Consider the following 16,255-nt stretch of genomic DNA (forward strand, 5'->3'; position numbering starts at 1 on the left):
ATCTAGGATCTTCATTTGAGTCGTTGGCGTACGAAGCACCTGTTCCTAACACGCATCCGCGGGGAGGTTGCGAAGACGTCTTGATAGAGGGACCAGCATCGTTGTTCGCCATTGCGAACAACGCATTGGACGAGGGCATGAACATTATGAACGATGTTCATCTTGAAGATGAAGACACGTACGAGCAAGAAATGGGTGAAGGGTTAAATGAGGCTCCTGATAATGTGAACCCACTTCCCGTGACACGGATGATGCAACATTCGACGCCCAATTCATGGACGAGCCTCCAATGTACGGTCATATTGACTTAGATGTTGCAGATTTAACTACGGTGGATGAGCTTCCTATACGCGTGACTCGTTGGGATGAATCCTCTGAGTTGAGTAGGGCGATGCTTTTCGGGTCAAAGGATCAATTGATCGCCGTAGTGTGAATGTATCACGCTTGAACCCACCAAGACTTCTACATTGTGCGATCTACCCTAGATTTATGGGTTGCTAGGTGTAAGGACCACGATTGCAGATAGAGACTGCGTGCAATGTATCAGATGAAACGCTGATTATTCAAAATCACCTAATATGGTGGTCCACACACGTGTCTGAACGAACTTCTCTCGCAGGACCATATCCAAATCACATCATCCCTCATTTCTAGGGAGATAGAGAATATGATAAGGGGAGTTGCGTCGACGTCGATCGCCACATTGAAGGAGTTCATAGATCGTCGCTTCAGCTATTCGATCTTTTATAAGAAGGTTTGGTTGGGGAAACAGAAAGCAATTGCCCAAGTATTTGGTGATTGGGAGAAATCTTATGAAACGTTGTCGAAGTGGATGGAACCAATATGTGCATACAATCCTAGGACTATAGTTAGGTGGAGGTGGACTCATGTTCCAGGTAGTAAGAACACCGCAACCTTCGTATCCGTATTTTGGTCATTTGTAGCATCTATTTAGGGTTTTCGTCACTGCCCTCCAGTCATATGTATGGACGGGACACACTTCTATGGTAAGTACAAGGGCAAACTCCTAATTGCGACGTGCCCGGATGCAAATAGGCAAATATTTTGTTAAAATAAATAAATTGTATTATTCCGTTGATTAAAGTTATCTTTACAATGGAATTTATACTAGTATATGAAATGAAAAATACAACTGAAATAATAACTAACAAATTAACAACTAAACTACCTAAAAGATTAACAGATTAACAATTCTAATATGCCACCTCAAGATGGAGATGGTGAAAAAAGATTTCACATCGCCATCTTGCGGTAAAAAGATGATGAAAACAAAAAAAAACTCCATTAATGTGAAGCATGACAGCAGCAAAGAAGGCAACGGCAACGAACATGATCCGTAAGAGAAGATGCCGATGCATAAAGCAGGCGAGACGTGCCGGCGAAGACAAAAATTGCTGCGAAGGGAAGACCAAATGTAATAACCAGAAAAAAAATTTTAAAAAAAGTTAATTAATTAATTAAAATTTTTAATCAATTAATTAGTCTAATATTATTAAATTAATGTGTTAAATAAATAAATAAAGGAAATAGAAAAATATATATATATATATATATAGAAAAGATTAATATAATATAAGTTATATGTATATATGTAAGATTATTATAATATAAGATATATAAGTTAAAGTATAATATATATACAAAACTTAACCTTTAAGGAATGAAAAGCAAACCAAAAAAAAAAAAAGGAAAAGACAAAAGGGAAAGGAAGCTTCAGATTTCAAATTGAAATATGAAATTTGACTTGTAAAGAGCTGCGCCCCCCCCCCTCTCTGGAATTCCTTCGCTGTCGCCGTCTCCATCTCTCTCTCTTCCCTTATTTCTCGACGAGTTTACGGCGGATCGGAAAACGGAAGGTGCCGTTAGGTTCCTAGCTCCGTCATCGACATTTCTGCTGGAGCAGATTTTTCGTAGGAACGGCTTAGGCACTGTTCCTGAAAAAAGGTAATTTTTTCTCAATTTCTCAATATCTGGTTAAATCTACTGTTGAATCAACGATCAGACACCACCACGAGGTCCTAATCGTCATTGTCGTCATTTTGACGTAGGTAATTTTTCAATTGAGATTTTCTAGGCCCTACTCCAAAGCGAGAGTGAGATTTGGGAAATTTAACAATTTGACTAAATTTAAGGGTATATTTATTTATTCAGGAATTATGACCTTAGGAAATATTTAAATAATATTTTATTCAGGATTAATTTATTGGAGTTAGGAATTTTTGATTTAGGGTCCGAGTGAGCGCCGCAGGTATTTTTCGAAGTCCCTGTTGACATAGTTCAAGAAACCAGGTAAGGGGAAAAATATATTAAATCAGAATTTTTATGAATTTAATGGAAAAATAAATTGTGTTATATGTACGTGTATATGTTTCAGTATGGGTAAAATGCCAATTGTTTAAATTATATTTTTTTTGAGTTTAGGGCTGTTTATTAGATATGTATATGCAAAAATGAACTGATGAAAGTGAGAAATATTTTTAGGATAATTAAGTAAGAAATGAAAGGTATTTTCAGTATATAAACATTAAATGTTGGTTGGCTTATTTTACAGACAGTGTATGAATTTTATTACTAAATTGTGTGGCATGAGATTCTGTACAAATATATGTTAAATGTATGAGATGCGGGTTAAGTAAGTAAAGCAATGAAAATAAAATATGATATGGACAATGTTGCCTGTGTATGTTAAATGCAACCATGTAAATGTAAAACAGCTGAAAGACAGCCATGTTAGCAGATCTAACACACTTCTGTGTAGACTTACTGATGACAGCTAAAAGGAGCTGTGTTAGCAGATCTAGCACGTTTCTACGTAGACTAATTGATGATGGCTAAAGACCAGCTGTAGTACAAAGTAATGAAATGAAATGTTATGCAATGAAATGATGATGAAATGGCAATGAAATGAAATGACAAAGGTAAATGATGTAAATGAGAAAGAGCCACTTAAAGTGAAACAAAATGCAAAGTTAAGTTATAAACATGAATGAATGTGTATGAATGTATAATGATGAAAAGAATGATGTATTACGATATTAGAAGTATTTATGTATGTAGAACATGTTACGTTTGGGCGGGGCATACTCTTCTCCTGAGGGCTTGCTGAGTAAGGCGAATGCACTAGTAGTTTCAGATGCGGTAGTAGCTGCATAACGCACTAGGGTAGAGGGAACCTACTTGTATGGGCAGGTAGAATTCCCTATCCTCAGGGCCTTTGCCAATAAACTATTGTTGAATGTGTGAGTAAGAGATTAATCTTACACTTGAGGGCTTACTGAGTAAGGTGAGTGCTCTGGTATGTTTTAATTGTGACCTTAGGGTTACCTAAGTATCAGAGCAGAGGGATGCTACTTGTATGGGCGGGTAATCACCCCTATCCTCAGGTAATCTTGTGGGTTAAATATTTGCATGTGATTATTTAGGTTCAGAAAATGATTTCAATGTTATATGATGATTTGCAAATGAAATAAAATGATATTTATTTAACTCATGTAGGCCACACATTGTTTTAATATATTGTTTCTTCCCTTACTGAGATGTGTCTCACCCGAATATGAATTCATTTTTTTTTAGGATTTTTTAAGAGCTCGAGATTTTATAACATTTTTGGAAGATATAAGAAAAAGGGTATATTTTTATGTTAATTCTGATATGTATATTTTATATTTTATATCTTTATGTTTTAACTCGGTTATGAAAGGATAGTTGTGAAACATACTGGCATTAGTGGATAATGTTTTGGAGACATGTATATATTTGAATACTGGTGGATGATTAATTTATTATGGTTGGTAGTTAGAATTAGTTAACTCTGGTATTATGTTATACGGAGATTATGATCATGTTTTCCGCTGCGTATGTTATGGATTATGGATTATCAGGGATTTTATCAAGTATAACGTGCTGGACCCAGGTTTAAGGGTTCGGGGTGTTACACCAAAAATATGGCCCAAAACGAAGGAAAAGTCTGTAAAAATTTCCTTCAAAATTAAGAAACTCCAAGAGATTAACTGTCTTTGGAAACACGACATAGCCGGGAATAGCTGACCACCAGATCAAACCCAATACAAGTGAGCCGGAGATGAGACGGAGCCGACGACACGGACTAGCAGATCAAACCAGAGATACGATGGAGAGCTGCGAAGTCACTCTGAAGTGCGAAGCTCCTGACCAGAAATCACTGTAACTAAAAAAAAATCAAAGAAAACAGAGATATAACGAGCCACATTCTAACACAGGTGCTAAAATAAGGACATCGGAGCCGGAGAAGCAGTGGGAAAGCCTGAGGTCGCAAGAGAATCTTGACATTGATGTCCTTCTTGCGAGAAATCAAGTAAAATTACCGGGAGTCAATTTCAACTGAGATAATGGAATAGCAGATTGGGATTTTTTGAAGACCTATTCCAGAATTCCAATTGCCACCTTTTTTTTTTTTAACTAATAGCAACAAACAACATCTCTGCTTAACAATCAGCAAGAGATAAAAAAAAATTTCATCCAAACTTCAAAGAAAAATCAAACAAGACCAAGAAGCCGATGACTAGATTCACCCATGTAATTGGGTTCATGAAAGTATATCCACAAACTTTTGGAGGCTTGCAACACCCAAACTGAAGAGGCGAAATTCGGGCGGCGAATAACTAATCAATGGTGACATACTCCTAGCCGAGCTTGACGAAAACCACGAGACAGGTGTTGATCTTGTTCCAATTGCCAGAGCATTGTGAATCACCTGCTCCTTTGTGTCATTCTTTTGAACACTTGGAGCACACACAGGAAATGAAACCATACGAAACAATAGTCCCAAAATTCCAGAGCAGAATATGGGAGAACTAAAAAAAAAAAAATGTATGCAGAAGAAGAATCAGAAAATCAGAAAATCCAAGGAGGGGAAGCGACGCAATCACCAAAAGGGGAAAGAAGAAACCAAAGAACTGAAAACGAAATGAGAAAGGCCCAAACAAAGAAAACAAGAATAGAATATCGTTGAGACGAGCAATTTCAAATTGCTCAAAATACAGAACACCTCGCCCATCTGACTCTTCAGCACCTCTAGAGCAACAAAGCAGTAAGGAATTCATGACTCCGAGTGAACTGTGGTTTTGATAAACCGGTTTCAGAGGCGACCATCTGTGACAGAGCCACAGTGAGTGCCCATCACGAGAACGACGAACTGGGGTTCCAAGAATCCGGTTTCATAGGCATCATCAAGAAGCTTTAAGGGCTTCGACATGAGGAGTGATTCTGATTGTGAACAGGAACCCATGAATCTTGATTGCAAGAATGGTTTACTTGCTCTTTGAATGCTGGAAGCCGAACTTGAAGTCGTCACCTCCAGTGGTGACGACTTCAAGTTCGGCTTTTTCGAATGTGGTGACGGGATCGACGGAATCTGGAGCCACAGACATGGCGAACGTGAGAGATTGTAGTGGGAAGGTATCACAAAGCCTGTGGAGATTGAGAGAGCGTCTGAGTGGAGCGAAGAGTGCTCTAAGAGACGAGACCGCAAGTGGAACTCTTCGCAGGGAACAACGGAAGAACTCTTAAGTTTTCTTGAAACTGAGAGAGAGAGAGAGTAGAAGGAAAATGCTCTGATACCATGTTAAAATAAATAAATTGTATTATTTCGTTGATTAAAGTTATCTTTACAATGGTATTTATACTAGTATATGAAATGAAAAATACAACTGAAATAATAACTAACAAATTAACAACTAAACTACCTAACAGATTAACAGATTAACAATTCTAATATATTTCCCCTTGCATTCGCTATTGTGCAAGAGGAAAGCCTAGACACATGGAATTGGTTTCTATGTTGTCTTTATTCCATTACCAACAGGGACGAAATTTTCCTTATATTAGATCAGCATCCATGAATTCTCTTTGTAGTGCAACGCAATCCTGATTGGCAACCACAATGTGCTCACCACCGATTCTACCTTCGACACGTGGTGAGCAACTTTAATACGAAAGTACGAAGTGTCAATATCAAGAGAATGACTGAGTGAGCGGGAAGAGAGCATCAGGTGATAAAATTTGATATGTGGATGGAGAGGATATTCGATGAGGGTGGGGAGCCAGCAAAGTCATTCTTCGATCAGATCTTTCCTCATATGTGGACTCAGTGTCACGACGGTGGAAAAAAAGGTATGGGAACATGACCACAAACCTTGTTGAATGTTTCAACCCCATCCTGAAAGGCGCTCGTAGCCTTCCTATCATGGCTCTTATACAACCAACATTTTATCGCGTCGCACATTATTTCAATAGCCGACGTGAGGCTACTCGTAATGCAATATTTAGAGGAAATGCAATCACTCCGCATATATTGCTAGCAATGGAAAGAAAGAAGCTGAAGGCGACCGGACATCGAGTTACGATGTTTAACCAGTTGAAAGGTAGTTTTAGCATCACAACTGCAGAGTTGGGTCCACATAAAGGGAATAATGTCCAAACTTTGAGCATCCAGGGGCGCAAATGCTCGTACGGGAAGTGGCAAGCTTTACACTTTCCCTACTCCCACCTTCTTGTCGCCTGTACAGAGACATGACTAAACGCAAACCAGTATGTTGAGCCATGTTGGAGCACTACCGAGCACTATGGGACATATGCTATGGATTTTCATCCGATTATGCATGAGGCATATTGGCCAGCATCATCGTTGCCGAATTTGCAGGCAAATCCTGCGTATGCTCGACATAAAGGTCGGTCTAGGAGCTTATGTATACACAATGAGATGGACGCACGGGAAGGTAGAAAGAATATCATGTGCAACATATGTCATCAAGAAGGATATAACTGCATGAGGTGTTCAAGAAGGACACAACCCGGGGATGCAGCTGGACCTTCGTACTGACCTATCACTTATAGGATGTAGAGTCCTATTATTACCTTTAATTGCCATAAAAAGGGTGAAGGAATGATTCAGGGTACTGCCACACGTCCACACTTCATGCCTTGTTACACCCCACATATTGACCCCGTTCAGAAAAAATGAAGATTCTGAATGTTCCAAAGAGCCCTTGTCATTAAGGCTATGTTCAAAGGATAATAAATTCCTTTAGCATCACAATATGGACAATTCATAATCTGAAACTTTGTAATTTCTCTGAGTTCCCTCATGTCCCTATTATTGTTATAGTGACTATTTAATGATGCTGCCTTTTTGTAGGATCGATCCAAGGCCATCCTATTCTAGTGTATTGATGATGGGCGATCATCACTGGTCTAGTCGGGCGTGGACCTATTCGCACGCTGACATCTTATATTGCCGAGGGGGCACACAAGTCATACAAGACAGGATAGGCACGTACTCCCGCATGTTTGATTGGATACGAGAGGCGGGCTTCTATGGGATATACCATATTGGCCATATCCAGTTGGATTAGCATCTCGTGACCGTCTTGGTGGAGCGATGGAGGCCGGAGACACACACGTTCCACCTACCGCACGAGGAGACGACTGTCACCCTCCAGGATGTGGCAGTGTTGTTCAGGTTGCCAATTGATGGGAGGCCCATCACTGGTCGTACTATTGGACCAGTACAGAAGGGGGGCACCGGTTAGGGGGAGCATTGCGCCGCATATGCGAGAGATTGTTAGGGGTGGTGCCTCCTGAGGGTGAGATGGTTGGTTCCAGCATCCGCATGTGATTTCTTGGGAGCGAGATGTTTCTCTAGCTCTCGGTAGCTGCAGATGATCATACACTAGCGTGCCACGCACGTGCGCACTTGCTGCAATTGATATGTGGGATGCTATTCTGCGACCTCTTGGGGAGTTATGCGCACTTGATGTTCCTTCCACTCCTCTCGGAGCAAGCAGAGATACGCCAGTACAATTGGGGCTCCATGACATTAGCGTGGCTTTACCGGAAGATATGCCGCGCTATTGACGTGTCCCACTCACAGATTGGAGGAGCACTCCTCTTATTGCAGGTTTGGGAATGGGAGAGATTCATGTCCTTAGCTCCTACGTGCCGTGGTGTCTGGTGTCTTATTCAGAGGGACCAGAACGGTCGCCCGATTGACCCAGCCCCACTCGCATAAAGGTTAGTAACTCCATTCACAATGCATTCATGGTATGAGTACTACGAATTTTAATTCATACTACATACTAGTTGTTACACTTGTTCACTTATGTATTATTTTGTATAGGTGAAGGGATCAGTTGTTGGCGCCAAATGTTGCGCAATATACGCTGCCCTGGTATAAATTCGAGTTGGACATGCACCGGGAGCATGAGGTATAGTCCCATTCAAGTGTATTGATCGAATTGCATATTTTGCAGATATCCTTACCGACCTATTACATTTAGCATATGTTTATGCGTAGTTTATATGGGCGCCCTACACGAATGACATTTTAGCCGACCTACCGGCTGATTATGCAGTTGGGAGGGACCTATGGGTAGCTTAAGTGCTACTCATATGTTTTCATAGTATCAAGTGGCATCTCCGAGACGGAGTGATGCATCAGTTCGGCTTTCGACAGGGCATTCCATATTGCTTTTTGACATCCGGGGTCGATGTACGTGGGGACGACCTACACGAGATTAATGGCCGCAGTCAGGGGAACATGGATTGGGCTGCCGAGCACGTTATGTACGCGAGTATGTGGGGGCATCGGTAGGAGTACATCATATAGGGAGTGGAGGTGGACGGTCCGATGGGTCCGGAGGACCCGTATTACACGTGGTATACGTCGATCACACGATACTTCATAGATAGGACCGCGGCGGTCTACATGTGACTCGTAAGAATACTCTAACGCATACCAAATTTTTTACCGTTTACGTTAGGTTGTTAATGTCATAACCACTTTTTTCGTATGCTGTAGGCGGACGTACTACACTAGGTCAACCTACTCTCTTTAGACACCGCTGTGAGCGATTTAAGGAGAGCAGGTTTGGACATTGTCTATGAGGACACCACACCGGGCCCTGGCACCACGAGGAGGTCGAGTAACTCCAGTACGAGGAGGCCGAGCAGCTTTCTCCAGTCGTCCTTTGAGTCCAGCCTTCTCGCCACTTGTTGTACAGGCGGAGTACGTATTCGAATCTATAATTACAAATAAATGTCCGCCGGTTCTATTATTTCATTTGTACAACATTATATTTTCTCCTTTTCTTCCAATCTAAACAACATTGTTGTATTATTTATCTATAATTACAAGTATTTATTCATTTCCCATAGGATGAATATGTGAATGAAATTTGGTTATGACTGGTGTGAATGAAGGTTTCATATTATTTCCCACGGATGTATACACGAAACTAGTGAATGTAACGTTGTGAACATACTGGTATCAATAGTGTTTGATGAATGTTTTCTTTGAACAAGTGCATGGATGGATATGCTCAATTTTTTAAGGAGATTCTGCCAAAATTTTTATAGTATTTTGATAGATTGAATGTGTACAAAACAAGTGAATGTAATGTTGTGAACAAATTGGTATCAATTGTATTTGATGAATGTTTTCTTTGCACAGGTGCGTGGATGGATATGCTCAATTTTTAAAGACGGCTTTATCGAAATTTTTATAGTAATTTGATAGGTTGAATGTGTACGAAATTGGTGAATTGAATTTTTATATTCTCATTCTTCTTAAAAGATATATTACTTTTGTTATAGAGCTCCTAAGTATAAAACTAAATTGATTTTTTGAAACCTTAGCTTCTAACCTTAATGCCAGTTCCACCATCCTTTACTGCAGTTCCATTGCATGACTCATAAGCGTAATTGCACAGTAGTTATTATAATTGTAAATATCTTCTTTATTTTTGTTTATAGGTATTAAAGTGTTTTTCCTCTATTCATTTGACATTTTTCTTGATTTTTATAATTTTAAAAAATAAATTAGTTAACATATAATTTCGTATCATCAAGGCATTTCCAAACTTCGATTAAGATACTATCCAATCCTATAATTTTTCCATTTTTTATTTTTTTTATTGCAAACTTAACTTCGTTAACTCTAGTTTTATGAATAAATCTCATATTTTAACCTCTTCATCATTTCTCAATTCCAAGTTTAAGTTTTCTACTTGATTTTCATTCAATAGCTTAGAAAAAATAAATTCTTCATCCTTTTTTTTAGTGTCTTTTTTTCCTTAACTAACACACTATTGTCCTCACTTTGTATACATTTTACATCACCTAAGTTATACTCTTTCTTTCTCTAGTTCTAACAAGTTTAAATATGTCTTGTATCCATTATTTTTGTGTCCAATCTAGTATACAAATTATTAAATAATATAGGTTCTACTAGATTAGTGACTTCTTTGCATCTTTTTCTCGCCTTTTAATACTTGTGTATTTTGCAAACCCAACACTACGATTAATTATCATTTGCTTTTTTAATTGCAATGAGATGTGCTCTCTCCCAATCCCCCACCTTTAGGATAAAAGCTATGATGATTTTTATATGACCCGGAGCCTATTTAATACAGTTTTGGAGCTAGAAAAATAGAAGTATTCCCATTTTGGGGTAAAAGTAATTCCATACATAAAAAGGGTAAAGGAAGATAAAAAAAAAGCACACAAGCTTCTCTTCTTTGCCGACCATCAGTTTCTTGGAATCTTGGAGCTGAAAATTAACAATTAAACAGACAGAAGGTGGGGGGTTAGTGTCCACACAAAACTTTGAATGTCAGATGCCAGTGTAATTAAAAATTTTAGGTACCAAGTCCATTAGCTTCCGATGTCTTCATGATTCTAAGCCTCTTCACTATGTTGAGGAACATCCTATATACAAACCAAAAAACAAAAAGAGCATATATATTGTCAGCATTTACAGAACATCTAAATTTCCAACTACAATATTATCTTTTCTTATGATGTTCTATTTAATATGCACTACCCATAGGTCTCTGCCTATCCAAAGTACCTAGGAACTTGAATGAAACAGGCCTTAAAAGCATAGTCCAAAATGTTTAACATTAGGTTACTAGTAGTGCAGCTACTGCTCCTACACCTAAAAATGTTGCTCGAAATAGACAGCTAGTCTTCCACAAGGCTAGCCTTGTCATTTGACATCATTCCATTTGGGGCTTAGTAGTGCATATACAAACATTAGACATAAATATGTGCATATATACACACAAAGACACATTCACAAAAACATATATACACAAGTATATATATATATATTGCACTAGTATAATCATTTAGAATGAAATTAAAGGTGCATACTCCCAAGGAACATCTCCTACGAGCATCCAGTCCCCCTCCTTATCTTCATAAGTGAGCATAAATTCGAATGATCCATTTAAAATCTTGGAGGCCTTTCTTGCTTGCTCACTCTCTCCACTCGAACCTAGTTACACAATCATAATTACATTTTAAAACTAGAACAGAATAATCTGTGTAACTCATTACTGTCCTAGTCCTACTAATTTGACTTTGAGGTCAAAATGTTTATGCCATCTTAAACCACTTGGTTCTAAAAGCTAGTTGTTATTAAGGTGCAACAATGATTTAACAATAGTCTCACATCAAAATTTTTAAGATCGAATTGAGAGAAAATAAGTAAATTACACATTATTGATAAAAAATATAGAAAATAAAGAATACACTCACGAATGGAAGTGATGCCCATGGTTGGATTAACAAACATGTCCTCCAGTGCTTGGGCTACAGTCTCATAGCAAGCGTGAGCATTTAGATCCACTTTCCTCCCTATTGACAATCCATCCATGTTAACCTTAAATCCAAAATGTCCTTTTTCCATAGCAGCGGTATTGTTCTTATTGCTGCCATTGTACACTTTTTTCTTTGAAGTATCCTTCAATTTATCATCCTCGCATGTCTCATCTTCTTTAGAGGTCAGAGTCTTTGCCTGGTTAGCCAAGCTGTTCATCTTATAAGCCCTTATAGGCAGCCATCCCACAACCTGACTGCTCCCAAGGAACAAAATTAATTATAGTAATGACTAATGAGTAATATATTAGTTGAGACATGGAGAGAAATAAACAGTGACATGAAGCAGCAATTCTCCCAATTTTTTCAGTTTCAGTCGTGATCCCAATCTTTTAACAATCCAAATTAATGGAGGCAGATCCTTATGAGTTAGCCTTCTCAAAGTTAACTAAATTTGAATGGTTTCACGGCAGCAAGAAAGAGAGGGTGTAGGAGAGAGGGACAATTTCTCAATTACACGAAACACCAAAGAAAAAAATAACTTTAGAGGATTAGTTGATATATACTTCGGTTGGTTGCCGAGAAGATTAATTTTGCAACAAAAATGGATTAATATTTTAATAAATGGGTTTTTCTTTGCAGGTTTTGAAATCTGGGAAAATTAGAAACTTTACTTCGGTATTTAACATATGAAAATAATCAAGATTTTATTCTTTACTCTTTATCATTTCAATTTTCTCTGCAGTTTATAAAAGGACAGTTAACCCTTAATAGAAGAAAATCGAAACACCTATATCAGAAAAATAAAAATGACATTAGAATTTATATGGAAAATGGTGGAATAGAAGCACACAGAGAGAGAGAGAGAGAGAGAGAGAGAGAGAGAGAGAGGATAATAGAGGAACAAACCCAAAATAGGAAATGCCAAAAATGCGGAAATTAAAATCCTAACTCCATCAAAGGGAACAGTATCACTAAAACTCAATGTCAGAGAAAAAAAAAATAATAATGGTAAAAGAAAACATGAGAACGAAAAGAGAACCAAAAGAGAATAAAAGAAGCGTTATGCTTTTATAAATATTTATGCTGACAATGCCAGCAGTAGTAGCAACTTCTTGGGCAACAAAATCAACAGCTCTCTTTGTGCCAGAGACAGCGGCAACAGAAGAAACATAAGCTCTGTTTGGAACTTGTTAAATTATTTAAATATTAATTATTTTCAATTAATATTTAAATATTTCCTATTCAATAAAATAATAGAAGATTTTCCTATTTAATTAAATATAATTAGTATTTATAGTGTATGACTTTTATATTATTTTTTGTTAAAAAAAATATTTTAAACTAAATTACGAACTGTAATTTATTATATGTGAAAATTTAAATTAATAACTGATTCTTCCCTCCAATAATTCAGAAAACAATTTAATTAATCATTAATAAATAAATAATAAAGGGAAAACCAATAAATAGGTGCATAGAAAATCTCGCTACACGAAATAGTGAGATTTAAATGCCAGGCCCAATCTGGTACAGACGTGTGGTCACGCCTCGACCCTGCAGATGGGTCTCAGGTGTGAATATAGTAACCTAACTTGTTTCTGTATCAATTCAAACATACATAATACAATACAATAAGAGGGTCCGACCCCGTGGTATACGGATGCCCTATATACATACACATATACATCCATACTCATCAGTTATGCAGCGGAGAATGCTTCATCTATCTATATAACATACCATACTAGAGTTTGTACAAAGTTAGGATACATGTACCCATACAATACTAAAGTATACAATCCCATAAATACCGTACTTACTCCGAGTGTCTACAAAAACCATCACGACAACTCGGTTACAAAATTTCGTACCTAATCAGGTACTAACAGCAGCTAATGAAACCCCCGCTTCCGATTGCTAGGATGCTAAATACGACTATCTAATGGACCTGAAAACATTGTACGTACGTTCGGAGTGAGACACCTCTCAGTAAGGAAGAAAACAGGTTATATCAATGTGTGACATACCAGTGTTATTTTACGCATAACATAACACTATACAATACGATACAGTTCGAAAACATTTCCATATAGTTCTAGTATTTTCACAAATTCATTCCAGTACATACGATATCCAAAACATACGGTCAGTGTCGTCACACTAATATGCAACTACGCTATGAAACCTGAAGCTTCATAGCGATTACATTGCCAATACGATGTAGCTCACACTAGTACGCAACTACTCCATGAATCTGAAGTTTAACAGCGATTACATTGCCAACATGCAACTACTCCATGAAACTCGAAACTTCATAGTGATTACATTGCCAATACCGTGTAGCTCACATCCCTCGGTGACCATATGGGATACGTAGTGATATTTCACACCCTCGGATATAGAGTCGGACACTCTCGCCCATGATTTTTACACCGGTACATGGCGCAGCGTACGGTAATTAGCTACCGCATAACTGTTTCGGCGTACAATAATTAGCCACCACTAGTCGATTTCACAAAACCTGGAATCATTTTGGAGTTCACACTCCTATACATATCAGCGTATGATAATTAGCCACCACTAGCTGTTTTACAAAATACCTGGAACAATTATACATAACCATACATTTCACACTTATTTGGTTTATGGCAAATCATATCATTTTCCAATTCAAGTATACAGTTTATACAAATATGGATAACAGTCATCTCAATAATACATTTTAAACAAAACAAACGGTTTTCCAAACAAAGTAGAGATGATACCCGAAATCCCCAAATTTTTCTAAAAACTATGACCCAAAAATCTTGTATTTTACCCTATAGATTTCCCTAAATAAGTTACCAAAACATACATAGGATCGTAACCTACAAGCTTATCGATCCCAATTTCCAAAATAAATTGATATAAACTGAATTCCCTTACCTTAACCTGAATTCTAAATACGAAGTCTACGGTCCCCAAAACTACGAACCAAGACTCCAAAACCTACAAACCACAGTACAATACATGCTTACAATTCGTATTACTACACATATTCTAAATCAGAAACAAAAACTGAGCATGACCTCGATTTTAGTTCGAAACCCGATATCACTCAAAACGAAATTCTGACCTGCTAGAAACTTAGAGAATCCTTTCTTGATCCTCGCAGTAAAGTCTGATTTACGAATCAGGCGACGAAGAGCGAAGAAATCAAGAGAGAGAGAGAGAGAGAGCTTCGAGTTCTAGAGAGAGAGGGAGAGAAAATCAAGCTAACTTAGCTTGGAAGCAACCCTTTTGGATATTTATAGCCCTTTGACTTGGGTGAATTTGTTGATGAATTGGCGTCCTCGTCGACGAGTCCACCATTGCCTTCGTCGACAAGATGGTGGCCTTGTCGACGAGCCGAGGTTCCAGATTTTCCCCAAAATCCCTCGGGATCTCCTCGTCGACGAGACACTGAATTTCGTCGCTGAGAACAAAAGACACTTCATTGACGAACTCTGGCTTCGTCGACGAAGCTTGCCCAAATTACCACTTTACCCATATTTCAAATATTAAATCCATTTATCACGGGTCGGGTTCTTACACGTGGCAGCCAAATCTCGCTACTCAAAGTAGTGAGATTTGCATAAGGTCATACATGTGGGAAATCTCGCTACTTGAAGTAGTGAGATTACGTCAGAGTCATTTAGGGAAATACTTTCCAGAATGGGGTATTATTTAATATATATTTTAAAAAAAAGTTAAACCGAGAAAAAACTCAAGTTCAAATATACAACCCGCATTAAGGCAAGCAGCAATCAAGACCATAATCACTCAAGAATAGTTGCTCTAAAGGGGTCAACTCCATATAGGCCAGAGCGATGCATGCCCGTGTCACAGACAGCTGATATCAACTCCTTAATGGCCAGAGCGATCCACATGCGCGCCATAACTCGCCAATAAATGGTTAGATATTCTTGGATCAACTTATGCCACTATAAATAGGGACTCCGGCGAGGGGAATAGGGTTTAAGTTGGATCACACTCTGATACCATGTTAAGATTTGATTAAAATGAGTGACCTACCTTGAAGATAGGTCTCTCCCTCTATTTATAATACAAATTAAATACATTTTAATGACAATAACACTCTGACTAATTCTCACTAATTAACATTCTATCACACTTAATAATAATAATACTAAAAAATATAAATAACCTCTAAAAAGTTTTTTGATAAATGATGGTATTTGAAACAATTATTACTTGTACTAAATATGAATATTTATTTATTATTTGTCTAGAAAAATATGAAAAAAAAATGTTTTTTTTATTTATATACTTTTTTACCTTCACTAAAAAAAAAAATTTAGAATCCGCCATTGTTTGAACCATTAAATCTACTATCCACTTGTGATTTTACATAGTTCTTTTTCTTTGATTAAAAAAATTGCACATAACATGCATAATGAGAAGTTCTTCGAACACATTAATAAAAAAAAAAGAAAAAGATATGAACCAAATTGAACCAATTTAGTTCAAAATTGAATAAGATTATCAAAATAATAATTTTATCAAAGTGTTAGTTTCTAAATATAAAAATTACTATTTATAGTGACAAGCCTAA

The 16,255-nt window shown here is 37.6% G+C and overlaps 1 protein-coding gene across 1 annotated transcript; it reads right to left on the bottom strand.

Moving 5' to 3' along the window:
• Nucleotides 1–8,440: 8,440 nt before the first annotated feature.
• LOC131163392 (auxin-responsive protein IAA13-like) lies at nt 8,441–15,578 on the bottom strand. The gene is made up of 8 exons (XM_058119987.1): nt 15,463–15,578; nt 12,750–12,837; nt 11,599–11,920; nt 11,212–11,335; nt 10,703–10,764; nt 10,562–10,606; nt 9,702–9,727; nt 8,441–8,563 (listed from the first exon to the last, which is right to left on the bottom strand). Exons 1-8 carry the CDS (start codon nt 15,576–15,578, stop codon nt 8,441–8,443), a joined length of 906 nt encoding a protein of 301 aa, XP_057975970.1.
• Between the last annotated feature and the right edge of the window lie 677 nt (nt 15,579–16,255).

Source organism: Malania oleifera, chromosome 9 (genome assembly GCF_029873635.1).
Source record: "Malania oleifera isolate guangnan ecotype guangnan chromosome 9, ASM2987363v1, whole genome shotgun sequence".
Lineage (NCBI taxonomy): Eukaryota > Viridiplantae > Streptophyta > Magnoliopsida > Santalales > Ximeniaceae > Malania > Malania oleifera.

Excerpts from the sequence above, each read along its gene's own strand:
- LOC131163392 (XM_058119987.1), bottom strand. The coding sequence starts at position 15,578 with ATGGCGCGCATGTGGATCGCTCTGGCCATTAAGGAGTTGATATCAGCT. Across the intron at positions 12,838-15,462 it reads TTTAGAGCAACTATTCTTGA|AGCTTATGTTTCTTCTGTTG; the intron begins GTGATTATGGTC and ends AGTTCCAAACAG. Across the intron at positions 10,607-10,702 it reads ATCGGAAGCTAATGGACTTG|CTCCAAGATTCCAAGAAACT; the intron begins GTACCTAAAATT and ends GTTAATTTTCAG.